At 41.6% G+C, this 24,044-nt stretch overlaps 1 protein-coding gene across 2 annotated transcripts in view; it reads right to left on the reverse strand.

Moving 5' to 3' along the window:
* The window catches only part of FSIP1 (fibrous sheath interacting protein 1), an 81,546-nt gene that overhangs the window by 33,454 nt on the left and 24,048 nt on the right, over positions 1–24,044 (reverse strand). For both annotated transcript variants that reach the window (XM_083508015.1, XM_083508014.1), the window contains exon 11: positions 22,164–22,298. In XM_083508015.1, coding sequence (XP_083364141.1) covers positions 22,164–22,298 — 135 coding nt within the window. The remainder of the gene's footprint in view (positions 1–22,163; positions 22,299–24,044) is intronic.

A 24,044-nucleotide genomic window follows, 5' to 3' on the forward strand; every position in this document is an offset into this window, starting at 1 on the left:
CATCGGAGGTCCTAGCTGTTTCCCAGAATGCGTTTGAGTGCAGGGATGCTGAGGGCACCGGTTGCAAGCTGCAGGGGGAGCTGACCGTCACGTCGTCCCAGGCAGCATTCCAGCCTCCAGGGGGAGCCAAGGAGTCGGCAGCTGAGAGCTCTGGTTCTCATGGGAACCAAGGCCATCGCCTTTGCAGAGGCCGGAAAGGCAAAGGTAAACAGAGCCACAGGCAGACACCTGCAGATGGCCAGGAGCAGAGGGAGGGTGAAGAGCCCGCGGCGCCAGGGAAAAACAAAGCGTTGTTTACTGGCACAGCTTCACCAAAGGCTAAAGGCACGTCTGCTGACCAGAAGCAGGGGGGCAAGCTGCAAAAGCCCACGCCAGTGGAAAGCAAGGTTTTGCTTGCTGGCACAGCTTCACCAAAGGCTAAAGGCACGTCTGCTGGCCAGGAGCAGCAGGGGGGCAAGCTGCAAAAGCCCACACCAGTGGAAAACAAGGGTTTGCTTGCTGTAAAGACTGCTCCAACAGCCAAAGGCGACTTTGTTGTGGATTCAGGCTGCACGCGCCACATCTCCAAGGACAGGCATCTCTTTATCTCCTTCAAGCCACAGGAAGGTGAGATCCACCTGGCTGATGGAAGGACGTTGCAAATTGCTGGAGAAGGGACTGTGAAACTTGCAAGTTTGCACACAACCATCAGCGGTGTACTATATGTTCCAGGCGCTGCAAGCAACTTGTTGAGCGTACCACAGCTTACTGGGCGTGGTTTTCAGATTTCCTTCAAGAGGAGCGTCTGTGTCATCAGTAAAGGCAAAGAGGACTATTTGCATGCAAAGTTTATGGATGGTTTGTTCCATATAACTTATGATGACACTGTTGCTGTATCTAATGCTGATTCTTGTTATGTTGCACAAACTAACAAAGTTCTTCATGCAGGTTGCATTCATGATGCACATCGAAGGTTTTGTCACCTCTCTTGGAAGGCACTGGCCAAGATGCCAGAGGTGGTTGAAGGTTTGAACATCAAACCTTGTAAATTTCACATGAAATGTGTATCTTGTGCAGAGAACAAGGTGAAGGTTGCTCCAAAAGGCAAGGAGTCTAGCAGGCAGGCTTCCAAGCCCTACCAGCTAGTGCATGCGGACCTGGTTGGTCCACTAGCGCCCTCTATAGGAGGAGCAAGGTACTTCATGATTCTGATTGATTCTTTTTCTAGGTACATTCATGTGTATTTGCTCGAACAGAAATCGCAAGCGTTTCCAAAGTTTAAGGAATTCTGTGCTTGGTTGGAGAATGTGCACAGTAAACGTATTTCTTGTTTGTTTACTGATCGGGGCGGGGAGTTTACTTCTCAGCAGTTTGAAGCTTTCCTGACTGAGAAGGGAATCCAGCATGACATGTCAACGCCCAGATCGCCATGGATGAATGGGCTTGCGGAGAGAGCAAATCAAACATTGCTGCAAGGAATCAAGACCTTGTTGCATGATGCCAATCTCCCTGATAAGTTTTGGGGGGAGGCTTTGGGGAATTTTGTTTATTCCTTTAATCGCAGATTGTCATCACCCATTGGTTGTACCCCCTATGAGAAGATGTTTGGCAAGAAACCCAACACCAAACACATGAGAATCTTTGGTTCGGACATGTGGGTACGCACACAACAAACCAACAAGCTTGGGAAGCGTGGGGCACATGGTTTGTTCATGGGGTACGAAAAAGGTGCATACAGGGTATGGATGACTGACTCTAAGTCCATTAAGTTCACAAGGAGTGTTGAGTACAATCCTAAGTGGGGGGAAAATGTGGGCATTTTCCAGAGTTACCCAGAGGAGGAAGAAGGTGATGTCAAGCAAACAGCTAAAGCTGAGGAAGCTGCTGATGAGGATGATGATGAGGATGATGATGATGATGATGATGATGATCAGAGTTCGGATTCCAGTTCAGTGGGCGGCGCTGCTGCTGCTGGTGTCAGTGACAGTGACGACACGGCAGACTACCAGAGCGCAAAAGCCTCAGTCAGACCATCTGATGCGTCTGACAATGAACTGGAAGAACCACTGTTCACCATTGGTCACTATTCTCCTAAGAAAGAGGAGATGAGTCCAGAAGACTTGCGTCTAGTACGCAGATCTGAAAGGGCGACCAAGGGCAGACCTCCAAAGAGGTATGCTGATGAGTTTGCTAAGACAGCAACAGCTGTTCTTAGTAGCTCAGAGAAGGTATGGGAGCCTTCAAGCTTCAAAGAGGTTCAAGAGTTAACCTCTAAAGATGCTGAGCCTTGGCTTAATGCCATGAAGGCTGAAGTTGATTCCTTGAACAGGAACCAAACTTGGGAATTGGTACCGGTAGTCCCAGGAATGAGACTGGTTGGCAGCAAATGGGTCTTCAAGGCCAAGACAGACCAGAATGGCAAGGTAGTCAGACACAAAGCCAGGTTGGTTGCCAGAGGTTTTTCACAGGTACCAGGACAGGATTACCATGAGACCTACTCACCCACAGTCAAATATGAGAGCATTCGGCTGATGCTCAAGGTCGCTGCGGAGGAGAAACTGCATGTTTCCCACCACGACATTAATACAGCTTTTTTGTACGGGATTTTGAATGAACAGCTGTTCATGCTTCCACCTGATGGGATGGAGATACAGAAGGGTATGGTCTGTAAACTGCGGAAATCCTTATATGGTCTCAAGCAGAGTGCCAGGTGTTGGAACACAAAACTCACTGAGACATTGCTTTCTCTAGGTTTTCACCAGGGCAAAGCTGATCCATGTGTGTTTGTCAAGGAGGAGGGGCAAAACAAACTGTATTGTTTATGTTTTGTTGATGATCTTCTGATGTTTTGGAAGAATCAGGCTTTTTACCAAAGCACCCTAGCTCAGCTGAAGGAGCACTTTGACATGAAGGATCTTGGTGAGGTATCCAACTATCTTTCTCTGCAGGTGGAGAAGGACCAAGCAGGTAATTTTCTGGTACACCAAACACAGAAAATTGCTGATGTATTAACCAGGTTGAATTTGGTTGATGCAAACCCAGCAGACACACCGATGGTGACAGGTTACCAGGTAGACAGTACTGCTGAAGCGTTTTCTGACACAACGCTGTACAGATGCATTCTAGGCAAGCTGAATTTCATTGCCAGATGTTCAAGACCTGACATAGCTGTAAGCTGTAATCTGCTTAGCAGACATGCCAACAATCCTACGGTTCAGGATTGGAAAGCTCTGAAGCGCATAGCCCGCTATTTGAAAGGGACTATGCACTACAGGCTGAGGTTCACCAGTCAGAAGACTGGAGGTCTTGAAATCTTTGCAGATGCAAGTTTTGGAAGTGACACCACGGATGGTACAAGCACTTCTGGTGTGTGCTACATGTACAACCACTGCCTGTTTGACTGGTTGTGCAAGAAGCAAACAACAGTGAGCCTAAGTTCCTGTGAAGCAGAACTCAATGCTCTGTCTTTTTCACTCATGGATTGTGAATGGTTGATGCAACTGTTTAAGGACATCGGGGTTTCTGTGAAATGTCCTATACAAGTGTATCAAGACAATAGATCTTGTTTGGCTTTGCTGAACTCCGAGAGTTGCAAGCAGAGAACCAAGTACTTGCAGATTAAGTTACATCGTGCAAGAGAGTGTATTCAGAAAGGACTGATTCAAGTGTCCTACATGGCAGGAAATGAAATTCCTGCTGATCTGTTGTCTAAGGTTGTTAACAAAGAACAACTTAAGGTTTATGTACAAAGGTTGCAATTGAGTGAACCACAGGTACAACAGGTTACACGGAAAGGGGGAGGATGTTAGGATATTTCCGTTCCACCTTAAAAGGGAGCAGGCTTTTGTAAGCAACAGAGTCTGCGCATGTCCTATTCACAGGATGTTTATGCTTGCTGTTTTTTCCTTTCGTTTTCTCAGTTGGCCGAAGATGCTGACACAGAACGGTCACGTTTTCTTTTGTTCTGTTAAACGCTAATAAAGTCTGAAAATTATGCTCTTCTGCGGTGCAAGCTTTTGGCTGTGTTTCTGCTGATAAACAGTGTACACCCAGCCCTGGAATGTGGCTAGGAATTTCCAGAGGCTTCGTGTCGCTAACTGCTGGATCTGCCTGTCTACGGGAGGCCGATGGATCGTCCAGAACTCCGGCTTGGGGGCTCATGATGGACACTATCTCCCTGGCAGTTTCCCAACATATTTCTGGGTTAGTGGAGCCTGTAACCTGAAGCGTATGTAACCTGAAGCGTATGTAATCTGAGGTACCACTGTATAGCTGGCACAGATGTGTATAAAACATTGGGGCTTCTAAGCTGACTAGGCTGTTGAAGTTTGTATAGCTTCAGTTACAGCAATACATCGTAGTAATAACAGCAAAATCAACTTGCATTTACATCAACTAGTGAGAAGAGGCAAAACACTCTGCCAGATACTCGCTTGCAGTCACTGCTTAGCCAGCGGAAAATGTCGGGTTTTGACTCCAAGTCCCTATTGTTTCCGAATAATATACTATCCAGTGCCTTTAGACAGGATTACCAAGAACAGATATTACACATTTGTTTTAGATATCACACATTTGCTTTGAAAGGTAATGTGACTAGAGGGATATTGCCCTTTCCTAGAAAGATACTTGACCTCTATTGCACTGCCTTATTTAACACGCAGCAGAAGGAAAATAGAAAGTCTGCTCTGCTTAGCTTTTGGGAAGGTGGGGTGGAAACCTTGGTAGAGACCCCCCCCCCCTTTTTAAGGCATCTGAAAATCACACATAAATCACACGCTTGAATAGAATTAGGTCACAGATAGAGATATTTATGTCTAGACTAGTTTCCACACATTTAATTTTCTGATCTGCCCCTTAGCCTGACCTTACCTAAATGTGGCAAAAGTCACAGATTGTATTTATCGGGAGTTTGCATGATGTCGTTTGTAAAAATACGATGTGATGAAGTACGCTGCCCATGTGCAAATACCTCTGAGAGTCATGCTCTTACTTCACATTTATCAAGACATATGGAAATACTTTGAGTTTGCTGGCTTTGTCTGCTTTTAATCAGACCGATAAAGCATAGTGTGCCATTCTAAGTGTCAAGAGAGAGACAGAGAGAGGGAGAGACAGAGAGAGAGAATAAACTGCTTGGCACTTGAAGGGAAAGAAGATAATGGCTATTCTAGATACATTAAAGAAAGACCAAAATTTAAACTTAAAAATATAAATAAATATAGCTTAGCGTTGTTCTGCATGGGACAATGACAATAAAGATATCGTATATCTTTTTCTCTGATTGGGATGGAAAAACATAAGTTTTTAATAATACTGTGAAAATGTTAAATATACTGAAATCTATCCCTCAAAATTTGCTGAGATTTTGAAGTTTGTTGGAGAAAGGAACTCAATGGAACTTCCTTCGGAGTAGACTTGCATAGGACTGCACTGCTATTGTGTTACAGAAAGGAAATCTATTTTGATACAATTTTTCTTTCAAAGCGTAATGAGAGTTTTTGATCTTACTGCTACATTTTTCTATTTACTTATTACATTTATGTCCCACTTTTCTTCTATGGAACTCCAGGCAGCGTATTTGATGGGATGTTTCAGGTGGTACCATCCAGACACTTACCAGATCCTGACCTGTTTAACTTCAGTTAAGGTTGGCATATACTATACTAGTGTTCAGAGAACCCCGTGGGTTTTCTTTCCAATATACTGCCAATGTAAATAAAGTAAATTTAAACTGCTTGCCAAAGCTGACAAGCATAATCAGTTCAATATTTTGTCTAGTGTCTCACAAGTTAGAATTGAGAAAGCTGTACTGAGTTATAGATGCATAATCACAGATATGCTCCAGAAGTTTTTGTGTCTCTCTCATAATATGCTTCAACATATACTAGAACCAATTATATATTTCTTAGCCTACTAGTAGGGATGGATAAACCATGGCACCACAATACTTTTTTGTGGGGGGCCCCCAATACCATTCAACATTTGTCAAGGTAGTTATATTTATTCTTATTTTTTAAAAAAATGAACGCTCCTATCAATTGTCCAGGACGCGGGTGGCGCTGTGGGTTAAACCACAGAGCCTAGGGCTTGCCGATCAGGTCAGCGGTTCGAATCTCCATGACGGGGTGAGCTCCCGTTGCTCAGTCCCTGCTCCTGCCAACCTAGCAGTTCGAAAGGACATCAAAGTGCAAGTAGATAGTTACCGCTCCGGCGGGAAGGTAAACGGCGTTTCCGTGTGCTGCTTTGGTTTGCCAGAAGTGGCTTAGTCATGCTGGCCACATGACCCGGAAGCTGTACGCTGGCTCCCTCGGCCAATAAAGCGAGATGAGCGCCGCAACCCCAGAGTCGGTCACGACTGGACCTAATGGTCAGGGATCCCTTTACCTTTTATCAATTGTCCACTATGGTGTCATGGCATGCAAATGGGTGTGGGGCTTTTTTGTCCAATACACAAACAGGTACCTCACTGTAATACTGCAATGCCAAAATATTTTTGTGAACCCCCCAACATGACCACCATGTGGTTTTGTAATTATTATTTTTTAATGGCCACAACCACTTTTATGCTTCTGAACACTTGAAGAACAAAGGTCGCTAACTCCATTAGAATATTCTATGAACTGAATTTTTACTGTAACATTCATTCTAACATACTATTCTACACCACTACAACTTAAGAAAGTTCATTCCTTGCCCAGCTCTTCCATTGTGAATGTATCTGAAAATGTGATTTGTATTTTGGAGTCTTTTTTCTACATGCTAACATTCAAAAGGGAACTGTAAGCAGTCCTGCCGCTCTGATTAATTTACCTGTATAATTAACATATTCCCAAATGCCAGTTCCTCTAATTCACATATCACAATTTAACGAGTACATATTAACATAATGTTTGAATTGGCTCACACTGCCTTTTCTCTGTTGAAAACAAGGCTTCCTCAGATTCTTTTTGGATAAACAGTTTTGTTAATGAGTTTTCCTTTAAAAAGAATATACAGCTGTCTCCTGCTGTAATCTCAGTGGAGAACTGCAAAAAATGACTGCAAAATATAAATGATTACAAAATAAAAATGGCCACGTGAAGTTGTTGAAGATGTTTTCTGCGCTCTCTTTAATGATTTATTTTGCAAAATTGAAAACATTATATTTTGAAAGATTATCTCACAGCTGTCAGTCACCAACGAACGGTGGGTGGGGAGGGACCTTGTCTCTTTTCTATGACTGATAACGAAAGCAGCCTTGCATTTAATAACCTGCTTGGTAGCATTATGAGACCATGCAGGTGAATAAGTGACTAGGTGAAGAAGGGATGCTTGCAATCAGCAAGAAGCCAGGTGGACTCTTTTTGGCTCATAACTCAGGCACAAACGCACTAACACTTAAAGGCATTGCACACTATCTTTAAATTGGCAAACTGGAGTGGAAGGAGGTTCGGCCACATAACAATTACCCCCTTCTCTTCCCTGAAGACCACAGATAACCCATATGGCTATGTTAGAAAATTGGACTAGACTTGTAACGAAGCCAGTTAGTTATAAAGAGATGGGGAAAATAAACTTGATGTGGTTGGGTAGACAGCTGTCTTCCTACTGAAGCTATTGTTTTTCTTTCAGACACTTCCTAGTCATGTACCTCTTAGTTCAGGGCTGCGAAATGGGGTCCAGAATCTTTACCTCCCAAACTCCCCATGGGCCAACTCTGACAGGTATGCAGGGCCACCCAACTGTCAGTTGAACAGGCAACTTCAAAGGGACTCATTCTCAGCACCAGTCAGTTGATCAGCACTGAAAGCGAGATCCTTTGAAGGGCAACTGTCAGTCACCCTCTTTTTTTTAGCTGGATGCCTGAACCCATGGACATTATATATAAATAGCCTCAAACAGCCCATGGTGATTTTTCCACAGAACTTGGATTGTGACTCCTGCCCTGAAAAAAAAACTGTCACTCTTCCAAACCCCTGTTATCATTCTACCATGCTTTGGTTCATTCTATTTCCCTCCCATACACATTCCTTTCCCCCACCCCCACTTTTCTGCTATAAAGCAATATTTTCAGTGCAGGTGTTGAAAACAATCTAGGTTTAATGATTTGCAAGCTGCATTAATTGAAATAAAGTGGTGCCCCGCAAGACGAATGCCTCGCAAGACGGAAAACTCGCTAGATGAAAGAGTTTTCCGTTTTGGAGGTGCTTCACAAAACAAATTTCCTATGGGCTTGCTTTGCAAGACGACAATGTCTTGCGAGTTCCTGCTGGGGTTTCCCCCCCCCCTTTTCTAAGCCGCTAAGCCGCTTATCAGCTGATCCAATCAGCAGATAAGCCGCTAAAAGCCGCTAACAGCCGCTAATAGCGCTAATCCGTCAATGGGCTTGCTTCGCAAGACGAAAAAACCGCTAGACGAAGAGAATCACAGAACGGATTCTTTTCGTCTTGCAATGCACCACTGTAAGCAAAACTACAGGTAAAGATTGCATAACTATCAAGGCAAAAATAATTCATCAACTGTCATCCCAGTTGCATAAGATTTCACTGGAAATGCTTATATTACAGGCTGCAGCATTTGTAGCCTAGATTAACTCCTCGCAGGGGGTATCCATTTATTAAGTTTGTGTTAATGTTTAATCGCACTGTCTTTTAAAATGCGGTGGCTCCTGTAGGCAATTTCTAGCTAATTCACCCTGTTACAATAATTAACTTTTTGAATTCAACAATTTCAACTAGCTACCAAAAAAAAAAAAAGGAGTGGGGGAGAAGAGAGAGTTTTGCAGTCTACATTCTTTGTTTCTTCTTCATTTCCACTGAAGGATTGTCTAAAGGCTGTTTCTGCTGTTGAATGAATAGTTGTGCATAATCCTTTTTCCAAGACAGCATAGAAAGTGTAGTCAAAGTAATAGAGAAATTCTACTCATCATATAAAAACAAGCTGAACTAATAAAAGATCACAGAGATACATTTCCCCACCACAGAACACCCCAAAGACCTCTGAAACTGGGTCACATAGCTCAATGCCAACAGCTGGCAAAGAAAGAGAGGGGCAGTGTTCCCTAGAGAAATTGCTCACAGAAAGGACATGGCCCAATGGGTTATTCAACAGGTTGATCCTATTGGTGCGCAGAATTTTCTTATACTCATTTTGTTTTCAAAGTTTTTCCTCAGCAATGTTTATTTAAAAGAACAATTTAGTATAGAATGGTAGGTATGTTCTATAATAGTTAGTCAACTAGCAAATTATAGCTTGAGGGCGTCTTTACTAAAACCACACCAGTTGGAAGGGACACAATGAAATGTGTGAGGATAGAGAATGCTTTGTGTACATTCTGTTCCAGAAGTTATACAATTAGTGAAAATAATAAGATTATGGTAAATTAAAAATCAAAAACAAAACGGCATATTTAGTTTTAACACTATAGGTTCTTCTTGTTAATACTGGCGCTCAAAAATTGCAAAGCAAGAATAGCTCAGAAACCATTATCAGAAAACCTGGTCAAATTATTTCTCTACCTTTTGGACAGTATTCCACAGTTTACAAGGGCTTCCATATTGATTTCAGTTGGAGGAATAACTATGCAGAGGTGACAGGATATGTGCATCTACCCCCTCACTATGAGTGTGTGCATGTGCATATGATATATATTACAGAGAGATAAGACTGGATCCAGATGTTACTTGAACTTAAAAGTCATTACTAAATGTAAACTAAATGCAACTAATTTGAGTGCAATATATGTCTACTCAGAGAAGTCCTCCTGAGTTCAGTGAACTTACTCCCAAGTAAGTACACACAGGATTGTCTGGGTTTAACCTGAAATAGACCATTTTGTGGCAAACAACACTGAAATACTCAAGAACACAACTGAAAAGCACAACTCTCCCAGTAAACATGAGCATTGATGTTGAGTCTTAAAATATTATTTTTATTTATTATATTTATAGACCACCTTTCTCTTCCAAGGATTTCAAAGTGGTGTACATAGTTCTCCTCCTCCACATTTCATCCTCACAACAGCCCCTTAAGGTAGGTTAGGTTAAGAGATGGTGATTGGCCCAAGGTCACCCAGTGAGCTTCGTGGCTGAGTGTGGATTCAAACCCTGCTCTCCCAGGTCCAAGTCCCACACTCTAACCATTACGCCACACCAGCATTCAAAACTGAAATGAAATAAATGCATTCAAAACTTCAATAAAAACACAGGGTATGCTCTTCCCATGAGCAAAGCCTGTCTTACTAAAAGCCTCCCATAGTAGTTAATAGTACAGCATGGCGTATATGTTGTCTGGCAGGGAAGATGGGAAGGAGAGAAAAGACCTCAACTGAGCTGCACACACTGGAGGTTGGATTATAATATGTACACTAAACAAAAGCCATAGGCTATGATCATTCTTATGTAACACGGCATTTTTAAAAAGGCACAAAAGGGATTTCATATCATCAATAGCATGCAGCTGTTTAAATCATTAGTAGGGTACACTAGTGTTTTGTATATGGGAGGCAACTGTTTGATGAAACAGAAAAGCAGAAAAAGAAGGGGCAGCAACAAGGAAACAGGATGCCCTTCAAAAGAAGGCAAAATCTCATCTGAAAATAATACTGAAATCTCATCTGAAAACAATAATGAAAAATAGGGGGGAATAGGAGTGGAGCACTGCCCTTGAAATACCACCCACTCAAGTACCATCATGATAAAGCGTCTATTCATATGCCCATCTCAGTACATGGCAACTGTTTTCTGTAATGATGTGCTAAAACCCAAGCCTTGTTTGGTCTTACACCAAGTGGCAGCTTCTCATTACCATCCAGCCACAAATCCTTGAAGGCTGGACTCCATGCACCTCTTTCTACAATTTCCAGAATCTTTGTCACTGGGGCAGATATGCCTTTATTGTCACATCCAGTATGGCCCGAAGGATAATCATCTCTGTAGAAATACTTTCAATACACTTTCAAGGGTGAAAGATGAAAAGATGGCAATGTGTGATTATCTCAGCTATGAAATGCTTTTTCACTGTGACCATTGCTAACAATTGACATTCCCCACCCCCATAAGACTAATGTTCTGATGAGAGGTCAAGCATGAAAGTACAGCCCTGGTTTCAGAAAAACATTCTGTACCTGGCTAAATGCCAAGTTTCAAGTTGGATGGTATAATGAGCACTGTAACGGTGAGATTAAGCTCTTTTTTTGTTTTGTTTACTTGTATATCAAACTTCAATAGAAATATTTAAATGCCTGACAACCGCTTCCTCATGCACTATTAATACTCATTAAAAGTTCACACTCATTCTCAACATTGGAAAGTTACGCTGCAGTTCAGGCCTTGAGCCTGCTGTTCCAAAATGATTCTAATGATTGCAACAGAGCCAACACTGTGCGCTTTGGAAATGGCTGAACTACTGCTCCCATCAACCCCAGCCAACATGGCCAATGGTCAGGCATGATGATGATGGTGGTGGTTAATTACACTTATTAGTTGCTTACTAAAACAAACATTAAAAACCAAACAAAATACACACCAATAATATGTATAAAAGAACAGATCCAACTGAACCCCACTCCACTGAAAGATTGGGGGAGGGGGAAATAAGCTCCAAAGGCCAGGGCAAATAAATATGTTTTTGCAGATTGTGATGGTGCCAGACATGACTCCCAGGGGAGAGCATTCCACAAACAGATAGCCCCCGCCGAGAAGGCCCATTCTAACATTGCCACCCTCCATCCCTCTCTCAGAGGGGTCACACAAACTAGGGTATCAGATGAACACATTTGCTTCATTTTGGGAGAGGCAGTCCTTGATGTGACTTGCAGTGGACCAGCACCTGGTGGCACCATGCAGTCTATCCCTGCAATAGGGACTTAAGAATTCTACCCACAAAATTGAAGAAAACAACCTCTCTTTCCTTCCCCAATGTTCAAATTTTGGCCGTTCAAGTGATCAGATGTAATCAGACTTGATTAGTGCTCAGATAAATGGACTGAGATGCTAAAGAAATCCCCTAAGTTTAATTCTGGAAATATGAATGAAGGCACAGAAGTTACATATTGCCTATCAGAAATGAATAATAGACTACTTGGGAAACAATTTTTTTAGCATTAAATTTGGGGTTTGCCCAGAGTGCAGAAACTGGCAGTTATGGCACTAGACTCTTCTTTTAGATGAACTTTACCCTCTTATCATTGAAAAGTAACTACTTTTGTAAAATAATTCAAGAGCTTCTTAGCGAAAGGTGTCGTGTTGATCCTAGGCACTAAAGTGGAACATACAACTTTTTTGCTGTAAATTTCTAACGTTTTATGGTTTGAAATACAAGATAGTTTATTTATTTTCCTTTACACAAAATAGTATAGCCTAGAAACCTAAAATCCAAAATGTGTTTGATTTGACTCTGGTTTTGCTCAGAATGCTCTAATCAAACTCTGCTGGTGAAGACAAAAATAAGTATCAATTGTGTCTTGAACTACAACAAAAAGCTTAATCCCATCAAATATTACAAAGCCTGTTAAGAATAAAAAGAAGAAAGTCCCCCCTCCCCTACCCAGTTTAAGAACTAGTTACAATTCACTAAAGTAAAGACACACATAGTTTAAAGCATAAGAATGTATGCTGAAATATAATTAGCAGCTATGAATTAAACCTGGGCAGATTAAACCCATTCTTGGAATGCTATTATGGACAGTGTGTTGTGCAGAAATAATGATCCTTCTGTTTGCACTGCAGCTAAACAGCTTCAATTTACTTTTGACCAGTTTGAATGGAAAGAAAGGTCCAGCATTTCAAATTCTGGCCTTCTAAACATAATTAGCCTGAATTATGCCTGTTTCACAGCACCGTATTGGCAATCTGGTTAGTGGCAGAAGGGATAAGGCTGTACCAGCCTCATTTAACTGCTTAATTTATATGGTAATTACAACACTACACCCAGAATAGTGTGCATCTGCCAAAACTGAAGGCCCCACAATAATAAAACTGACATGTGCTGTGATATTGTTGAAGTGCTGACTAAGAAACTTCTTTTATCGCCTCTTGCAGCTATAAAATGGTGTGCATGTTATTACTAGCAGGGTATTTTAACAGCCTTGCATATACAGCAATTATGTAACACATGCACAAAACAACAAGAGTTTCACATCACTTAATAAATCCTTGAGCTCCCCTTAGTTCCAACTCTCTCGCTGGCTGGATTTTATGGTCTGGTAGCTCCATCTGACCATCAGAATACTGGAGTACACACACCACAAAAGCAGCAGAAAAATCGCTAGAAACAATTGATTTGTATTTGCATTCGATCTAGTTGATGAATGGGACATGGTGAATATTTATGGGTTAACAAAAAGAACCTGCTCAGTGACTTTATCCTCTGTGCACCTGTGGCAAGTCACTACTCAAATGCATTAATTTATGTATTTTTAGAGTAGCTTTTAAAGCACCCCCAATCTAATAATTCTTGCAGAAGCCCTGAGATGGAATTAACTGCTGACAGCGAGGCCTTTCTCATTCACGTAAATGAAGGTGAGCTTCTTTGTTGTGCATTGAGTTTTCACTCTACTGAAGTGAACCAGGATGCTCATTTACACATGCATTTAAAAACTCCATCCAAACAGAGTTTCAAATGAGTACTGTGCGAAAACATCACAATAAATATTATCAGACTAGAGTAATAAAATGAAATGGGCTAGTGGAAAGTGAGAGGAACTGAGCATCCTCAAAGGGTTTCAGTGTTTGATTGGACCATGCACAAGGTCCAGTTAATTTTCAGGATAAGAAGGCGGCTGCTCGCCCATCCCTAAGGCTGAGAGCTTGCATAGGTAAACCTGAGTTATAAATATGTAGGTAGTTATCATTAACAGCCTAATATACTGCATTGCTATATGTGAATCAGTACGGAGAACTCCGGGAGTCTTGGCACAGCCAAAAAGATCTGAATAAGGGATTACTGATTGTGTCTGTAAGTTGCTTTGAGTTATTTCAGTGAGTGAGGTCCCCCTGACCATTAGATCCAGTCGTGGACAACTCTGGGATTGTGGTGCTCATCTCGCTTTATTGGCCGAGGGAGCCGGTGTACAGCTTCCGGGTCATGTGGCCAGCATGACTAAGCCGCTTCTGGCAAACCAAAGCAGTGCACAGAAACACTGTTTACCTTCCCACTGGAGCGGTACCAATTTATCTACTTGCACTTTGATGTGCTTTCGAACTGCTAGGTTGGCAGGAGCAGGGACCAAGCAACAGGAGCTCACCCCGTCGCAGGGATTCAACCCGCTGACCTTCTGATCGTAAAGCCCTAGGCTCTGTGGTTTAACCCACAGTGCCATCCGCGTCCCTTCCATGAGTAAAGCAAATAATAATAATAATAATAATAATAATAATAATAATAATAATAATAATAGAAACCAGAGCTAATAAGTGCTAGAGATGAACTGAAGCCTTGGTCTACCATATTTACTGGCCGCAGGGTCAAAAATTGTGAATTTTACAATGTTGAAAGAATAGCTCAAGTTAGGCCTAATGTGGGAGATACATAAAACATGTGGGAGATAAATAAAACATATTTGAAATTAATGCCTGGAATCCCATGGAATATAATTGTCTCAGCTTTGCATGATAAATTGAGGCTGTTCTAAAATTCTTTTGGGAGCCTGCTTAGGACGCACCAGTTTCAGGCTCAGAACCCAATTAATAAAGGGGAAGTGTGTAAGAGTTCTAGAAATCAATCCAATTTAACTGACCTACCAGGTTGAAAGAACCTATTTTTATGCACTGCAGCATAAAGGCTCTGTTCAGACATTTACAGAGTATGCATCCCTCCACTGAATAAAAATCTGATTTGCATTCTTCCCTGCCCCGTGCCTTGTGGAGGAGGAGGTAGAGGGAAAATAACAGCATCTTCCTTGTACAACATGACTTAAGGTGCATAGTAGAAAAGAGGGGCCAGTGCCTCAACTTCCTCTATGTGGAGATTGTTTCTGCCTGTTAAAAAGCCAAAGACAGACTAACATGGACACTGAATGATTTCCTTTCAAGACCAATTTCATTTGGGGGGGGGGGATGTTACTTGCTGAACATCTATTGCATATCTTCATCAATGATACTGAAAGAAAAAAAGTCAACGGCCCAGTTAAACAACAACAAATTATAGCTCTCCCCTCCACTTTACTTGAGAGGAAAAGATTTAAAGCTTCAATTCCTGTTTAGGAACAAACCACAATTGGTTGCACCTGAAGTTGACAAACAGTGGTTTGCTCACTAAGTCAGGATATTTCCTGGGTTGATATATTGGGTGTTAAATAATGGATAACTAAATATATTACTTGCCAAGTTCACACAAATTGCTGTTTATTCTAAACCAAGAATAAAGCCTTTACATATTGCATCTTCATATACAAAAGTTAGGGTGGAAGTGTGAACTTGTGCCTAGTCAATGTACTAAACAAATCATGTTTTAATTTTCATGTGTCTGAAGTGGGTCAACATGTAGAATATGATGACTGTAAGTAGCTTCAAAGCATCTGAATAAAATAATTGCTCAGAAGTTAACTATTCTTTTCCCCTGATGAATGTTGTTTGTGGCAAAAAGGTATGTGTGGAATGTTTGGTTTTCATCCTAATAATTACTTCCAGGAGCAATGTGCCACCAATTTTATTCTCACATGGTTCTGGGTTCTACATAAAAAGAAAACACGGTACAGACTTACATAAGCAATTCTTGTTTATCACAGCTTTCTTACTAAAAACACATGGGATGACTCACACAACTCATCCTCCCAGCTCTGGCATATTCATGTCCATCATAAGAAACTCTACAGTGTCTTCACTAAGTCACCAAAAAAATGATTAGATTTGTATTTAAAGTTAAGAAAATAGTTGTGAGAAAGGGTTAGGTCCTGGAATGCAGAAATACCAAATATTAAATTTAGAAATTAAAGGTACAAAACATGTTGTGGTCTTATGGCCGATGCTACAGAACTGCTAATGCTAAGAATCAACCAAGAAGAAAAAGTCTGTGCATACCTGCTGATGTGGAACAGGTAAAAGGTAAAGGTAAAGGAGCCCTGGACAGTTATGTCCAGTCAAAGGCGACTATGGGGTGTAGCCCTAATTTCACTTCAGACTGAGGGAGCCGGCATTTGTCCACAAACAGCTTTCCAGGTCATGTGGCCAGCATGACTAAACTGCTACTGGCGCATGCTACCGTGACGAGTGCCAGAGCACACAAAAACGCTTTTTACCTTCCCACCACAGCGGTACCTATTTATTTACTTGCTTTCGAACTGCTAGGTTGGCTGTGGAACAATGACCACAATTCAGGCATTATGCTATTAGCCTGCATAAGCCAATAATGTATGAGGCAAAAGAGATACATTGCATAGTCTATTAGGCTAGCTGGAAAGGAGCAAAATTACAGTTGAAGAATGGTATAATCATTGTTATTATTCCCAGTGACATAATGAAGAGCTTCACTAACGGACAGATAGCCTACTAACTACCACAAAACAACAAATTTACAGGGAGGCGGTTAACTCTCCAAATAAAAGCACCATGTAAAACCCACAATGATGTCTGGAATGCTCAGTCACTGTCAACCGGGTGGTGAGAAACTGCCTCGGCTGTGAGGCATCAGCTTCACAAGAGTTATAATTTAAGTAGGCCCAGCTGTGCCTTCTCTCCCTCTCTTTTTCCTTCCCACCGTCCCCAAACTGAGTTGGTAGCAATGGCAGCACAGCTTTCAGACTACACTCAGGGCCTGAGGCAGTTGCAGCTGGCTTAGCAGTGCAGTGACAGCAGGGCTTTGGCCTGAAACTGCTGCGAGTGGCAGACAGCAAGAGAGGCATCTCAGCTTTCCAGCCTGGCCTGGGTGTGAAGTTGCTACCAGCCTCTTGGTTTTTCGCCTACCTCGTAGCAATTCGGCACAACTTTCCCGGTCTGGGCGGTTAGGCATTGGAATATGTGTCGTGTGTTGGTGGGCGGGGTTTGGCCATCACCTATCCCGCCCCTTGTAGGATATTCCATTAAAGGAATCCGGCAGTCTTGGATCCTGCCCGATGCCCTGCCGGTGGCTAGGGCCATGGCATGACCCCCGGTGACATCAGGGCAAGCTTCCAGTTGTATTTGCATCAACAAGCTCCTCCCACTGTTTGCTGCACAGGTGGAGTCATGTATAGGTTGTTTTATCCAATGCCTAAGCCAATACCTCTCACATGCTATAACCAATAAAGTTGTGGCCTTTTCAGCCCATTAACCTAATGTACTTGTGTCCTTGTCTCTTATTTACCACCACATGGGTTCAGGTCATCGACTCACAATTAGCAGACTAGCGGGCCACAATGGGGTTGCTTTCAAGCTCTGGGCAGCTGAGGAAGTTGAAGCTGTGCAGAGCTGCTGCTGATGTGGCTGCTTGGTAATGAAAGTTGGCTGCAGCACAGCAAAGGTGGTGGTTAGCATTGGTAAGTTACACCAGGATAGGGAAAGAGCGTTTGCTGTATCACATCTATTGTCAGTTGTGGCTGTTACCTGCATGTGCACCAATATGCACTGCATAGTATGTCCCACATATGTGTATGACTGTGGCTGGACTTCCTTTGAGTTATCTGTTCTGCATTTACTTGAGTATTTCTTGCTTTCTGAATAGCTTGAGGCGTGGTTTGGACTTAAGGAATCTATGGAGGCTCTGACAGCCTTAGGCAAGTCATCTCATGGGCTTGGTGTTCCTCCCTTACACTTATTTGGGAGTAACCCCCACTGAATATTTATTTCATTTTTTCCAATTTATGCACTGCCCTTCATCTGTAGATCTCAGGGCAGTTCACAGAATAAAAATACAAGATAAGCACACGAAAATGTAGTTAATATAGTGTAACTTTCTTCTTGATATGATTTCACTGTTAGCATCTTAGTAGCTCCAGTTGTGTAGTAGAATGTGGTAGCATGATTACTGACAGGAGTGAGCTCCTGTCAGCATACTATACCTCCGATTAAATATCAGCACAGGCTGCCTATTTGTTACCAGGCCAAGTTCAGTGTGTTATTATAGTAATATATAAACCCTTAACAGCTTTGCACAAGTTTACTTGAAGGATCGCCTTGCATCATATGTGCCAATTTGCCTCCTTCAATCTGCCATATAATGTTTGCTTCACATCTGTGAAGAATCGATCTTTGGCAGCAGCTCTGCTTTGGAACTCCCTGTCTTTAACATTAAGCAGGCACCTTTATTATGCAATTTTAGGCACCTGCAAAAAACCTTTATTTTAGCAAGCCTACCCAGATACATAATTCAGTCATATATACTTGTTTTTAAAACTCTGTTGGTTTCTTCTGTATTTTATTGATAATTATTTTATGTTTGGGTATACCACTTAGGCTTTTTGATGAAGCCATTTATAACATTTCTTAAAATAAATAGTGTAGGGCTGGTTTCAGTTGGTGGACTTAATGTTGCAGGCACAGCCCCATGGACCTAACCCTGCAATGCAAGCTAAGTTCAGCCATTTCAGTTCAGCTGACCTGAGTGACCCAATTAAAATATTTGTAACAATTTCCAGAGTAGTTTTGGTATTTAAATTTTTTAGACATTCTTTGTATGGAAATTCCTTTTCAACCATGTTCAGCAACAAGCCCTTAGAAGCCAATTATATTTCAAGCCCCTGACCCACCATCTATTGCCACATGTGTCCCTCTGGACCAAAGTGCTTGTCCACCCCAGATCTAAGCAACGGATTCTGCCACCGTATCCTGCACTTCAATACATTCTGTTTCTGTTTATCAGAGAGAGACATTATTTTCCAATAACTGTCCTTGCTAAATCACTATTCCTATTTTGCTTTATTAAAATGCTGTTAGCGTGAATTGCAAGGGCTGCCAATCTTAAGGGTTAAACCCCTTCGCCATTATCTCTAGAAGTTACATATCGGAGTGGACAATGGATGCATCTTGTTTCTATCTATGTAACTCTAGCTGCATGAACATTAAGGTATGTGAACATTTACGTTTTGTAATGAATAGCCTTAAGGATTTGCACACTAGGAAGACTAATTTTGGAGGGAAAGCAAGAAAAATAAAGCCATATCCAATATAAAGAAAAACAAAAAAAAGTCAACCCCAAAGATGCTCTGTTTGAATACTATTAAATAGGTTGCATTATTATGGTAAGATGGGACTTACTTAATCGTATTACCACACATTTTTGTGCATCCAGCAGGTCATTCTGAACTGTTGATAATAAGTTTTAGAACAATTATGTTTTTGTAGCACTTATTTAATATAAAGATCAAACACCATATTAGCTGTATAAAAGAGCATTAAAGCTAACAATAAATTAATACAGCATACGGGAAAAGGATTCAAACCTTCAGCAACATGTACAGAGCTGATCAGAAGGTGAAAACCAGGCCAAATGAGAAATGGCTTTTACAGTGGTGCCTCGCAAGACGAAATTAATCCGTTCCGCGAGTCTCTTCGTCTAGCGGTTTTTTCGTCTTGCGAAGCAACCCTATTAGCAACTTAGCAGATTAGCGCTATTAGCGGTTTAGCAGCTATTAAAGGCTTAGCGGCTGTTAAAGGCTTAGCGGATTAGCGGCTAAAAGGCTATTAGCGGCTTAGCGGATTAGAAAAAGGGGGGGAAGCGGAAAAAAATTGGAACACTCGCAAGACGTTTTTGTCTTGCAAAGCAAGCCCATAGGGAAATTCGTCTTGCGAAGCAGCTCAAAAACGGAAAACCCTTTCGTCTAGCGGGTTTTCCGTCTTGCAAGGCATTCGTCTTGCGGGGCACCACTGTACAAGCATTTTCATCTGTGCAATGTTGGTGGATATGCATTAGAGCCTTACAGGTTGCGACTGACTTTCCATCTGGTTGATCCTGCAATTTATCCCCTTTTCTCACAATACAAATAAATGCCAACCTGACAAGGGGTTATGCATTAGTACAGGTGGCTTATTCATTTACCATTTAATAAGTGAAGAATAGTTTCTGCCCCTGTAAGGTCTTGTGGGCATCCTCTTAAGAGAAAAAATGTCTGGTATGCACAAGAGGGGGTATATACCATAGCAGATTCCAAGGAACTGCTTTGTACTAATCAGACCTCGGAACTGACCTGTTAACATTCATTGTATTTTAATGAACCAGTAGCCCAGTGCATTCCAAAGTCATTGCTTATTGGAGACCCAGCCACCAAACTGCAGATCCCCGTCCAGACTTGTATTCCCATAAATAGCAAGGGTCAGTGACCAAAAGGCAAAGGTCAATGGCAGAAAGGGATGTTGTAGACTGAGTTTATTTTCTTTAGCAGCTTACCAACTAACTTATTAAACTGAAGCTATAAAACTGACGTACGTTATTTTAACACCATCATTCCATTGACAAGGACAGTCATTTAAGTGAAGAGGCATCTTAGTCGTGGGGCCTGCAAGTGACAAGTCTTGTAGCATGTTACAAGTCTAATTTTTATTAAAACCTATGCTTTCACAGATTGAAGCCTATTTCATCAGATACATGGTGGAACTACTAACAAGAAAGCATTTGAAATATGTATCCATCATATTTACAACATTTCCGGATTAGCTCTTCTTGAGAACTCTGTGTGTTGAATCATATATTTTTTGGTATAATATCCACATGGATTTTCAGCTCCAACATATTTTCTGCATCTTTGCCTTCCCAGGAATTGTTCTAGGCGAAAGCATGGGTTGTGGGAGGGAAATAGGGCATCAGAAGAGGAACCAGGTTCATATGGATCATAACATGTACTTACAAGGTAATTTGTCAGAAATTATTTGAACTAAATTAAAACTGACTATTGGAGTAGTAAAGAAACCAAATTTGCACATATGTGTAGGAGAAGGTTTGATTAGCCTCGTCTCTTTTAGTGCTTCAAGAAATGTTTAAATGAAGCAGACAATGCAGGTGCAATACTACACCGCTGTTAAACTATGGAAGGGAGGCAATGTTTCAGTTCACTACTTTCTGCTGAGAAGAAAAGAATATTAAAGCATTTAAAACATACTAGTGATACCTTGCTACATAATGTTTCTTTGGGGCAGGACGAGGTGTTTCTACCAACCGGCTTCTTACACACTAGAGGAGTGAGGGAGCCCTTGAAGGCTAAGTCTGCAATCATATTTATTCTTACCTGGGACTAAGTCCCTTTGAATTCTGTGGGGCTTACTTCTAAGTACACATGTACAGAATTGCATTGTAAACCTCTTTTATTGCTGTGCAGGTTTACACTATGCGGGATTGGTTGGTTTAGGTGCAGTTATTTTTATACAGGGAGCGGAACCATTGGTAGAATGAACATCTTCAGTCTGCCTAATGTGCAAACGCACAAACCTAAGGCTACTACAGCTCTAAGCTCCATAAAACATCTTCCCTAAGGGAGTAGTAACAAAAAAAAAAATCCTGTTCCTCTCCTTTTAAAGGGTCAATAAGTGATGGGGGCATTATAAGTGGCAAATTGGTGGTCTTCTGGCCTGCTTTCTCCCTCACAGCCCCTTCCTTGCACAATTGTTATGGCAGCTATTATTGAAAACTCACACGATTGCAATTGGTGAAGCAGCCATGAGGAAGCGGTTTGATTACTTTTTTGACAGCAGGTGAGGACAGAGATGAAGTCAAGGAAGCATTTAGAATATATGTTGCATGTGCTGTTACTCCCCCCATGTGCCCTCCAAGAAAGGTGGAAAGTGATCAAGCACAAACATGCGCAGTCTGGTTTCCACTTTTGAGGTGGCTCTCTTTTTCTTTTCTTTTTTGCCTCTCCCCCCCCCTTTTATTTGCCCATATTTTGTTTTTATTTGTACCTATGCAAACTTTGGGGTTCCCCTGAGCCTGCCTCTTGTGGGTGGGTGGTGCCATTTTGGCTACATCAGCATCAGCACACCGTGAACAAGGGAAATAAAGGGAATGATTTCTCTGTTTATTTGAAAAGCTGTCTTTTAGCATTAGACTTCATGGTATAATATAATTCAACCTGCACTCGTTTTATATGAACATAACACAAGTTATGTAAAATCCCACCAGTTTATATAAGCAGTGAGAAAGCACTTGATCTTTATACAGATATTGTAATTGAGAAGCATCACTGTTATTTATCTATTTTGTAACACAGAATATTACCAAGAACACAAAATGAAACCTTTTGTCATTCTCTTCTTATTCTTGGTATCTACTGACTTTAGTAAACTAGGAAACTTTAGAAGACTTACAGTCCCTTCCAGGTTTTTCAGCTGCTGGTCAATCTCCTTAAGCCGGTTATGCTGATCTCGTTCTTCTTTCGTGTCTCTTAAAACCTTTTCACCTGGAATTGTTTCCAGCTTTCTATTTGCATAAGCCAAAGAATCCTAACAGAAGCAAATAATAATGGAATCATTGACATGTAAAGCTGAAAAAGAAAGGGAGACCATCTAGACCAATCTACTAGGGCCCCCTCCATGCTAAATGTCGCTTACAGATTAATCTGTATCAGACAGATTATAGGATGTCATCAACAGTAGATTGTAGTAGTGACTATTGAGCTGAATAATATGCTTAATAAACATAGACAGCTGGGCTCAAACAAATGAGTTGTGTTATGTATTCCTGTAAAAGGGAAAATTTACAAAGGTAAACTCCAAATATAGCTATCAATAAGACCTTCAGAAAGATAGGGCATGTGAACCATGTTTCCATCCTCAGATAATAATACCCCACCTGATAGTCTTTCTCTAGTTGTGATTCTTACGTAGAAAAATTTAACGTATCTGAAGAAGGGGGTGAGGACTCTATCATACCCCCAATAGATCACCAATAGACACTTCTATCTACACCTAGCTCTTCATAGGCTTTGCATACTGAAAAGCAGAATTAGACAGCCAGAATATAAATTCAGGAACTGTTCCTTTTCACTGTTTTCCAGAGGAGAAACAGAAATGTTATGACATTTTTTAACTGAAAACACTTTAGTAGGGAAACTTTTTCTGTAACAAAGGCTCCCTATTGCATGTGTACCTATAATGATATACATGCATGAAGGATTAATCATGCTACAACTGATACACTGTATGTTAAACAGGTAAAATCCCCACATGTAATATCTTTCATGTAGAAATTCTCTGACAATTAAAGCTGAATGTAGGCATGTTAGGTTATCTGGAAGAGTAACAAAAATTCCTAATGAAAATAACATATTGATAAACTGCTGGTCATTTACTATAGAATATTGTTTAATACACTATACCAGTGGTTTTCAACCAGTGTGCCGTGGCACCCTGGGGTGCTGTGAATGATGCTCAGGGGTGCCACAGGCAATACTGGCCTCTGTCCCTCTTTCCTTCCCTCCTCCCTCTGATGCTCCCAAAGGCTTGCACAGCTGTTTGTGTGTGAATGGTGCCTCTGGGGCTGGCCAGGGGGTGCTTCCCAGGCCTCTGGGGGCCAGTGTGAGGAGGCATCCCTCTTTGGGGCAGGGGGGCAGGTTAGAGACCAGCGGCGGCAGCTGTGGCTGCATAGAGGACTCACAAGGAGAGGAGAGGAGGCTGAGGGAACAATCCACAAGGAAGGGTGTTTGAAAAGGGGAAGGGGGCTGCCGGCTCTGCAGGCAAGGGGTGACCTAACTGGGCTCCTGAGCCCCACAGGGGTGCAGCAGAAAGAATGTAGTTGGTCAAGGGAGCCATGGACCCAAAATGGTTGAAAACCTCTGCACTAGACAAAGGTTTACTTTTAACAATGGGCTTTCAACTTCTATGAGCATTCCTGCATTTAATATCATCTGTACTACATGCTGCATACAAACCACCAATTTAATTTAAATCTTTTCAATATATTATATAGCATGAGAAAATCAACTTATTTTTATCTGTTAGATGATCAGGAATGGAAACAAGAAGACGAGACAAAGGATAGTATTATTCACCACTGGAATGAAAGTTTCTACAAAGTCCAGCTTCTTATTTTCCACCCTGCTCACTTGCTGCTATGACATCACTTACTTACTGAGCCTAAAGCAACTGAGTTAATATTTGGCAAATATGAATGATCAAAAAGTTACGTTTGGCTACACATAATAAGAAACGAGATGTCTTTTTAAAAATTGCCAAAATAAAACCGTCCAG

Source organism: Podarcis liolepis, assembly GCF_965112155.1.
Source record: "Podarcis liolepis genome assembly, chromosome: 1".
Taxonomy (NCBI): Eukaryota; Metazoa; Chordata; class Lepidosauria; order Squamata; family Lacertidae; genus Podarcis; species Podarcis liolepis.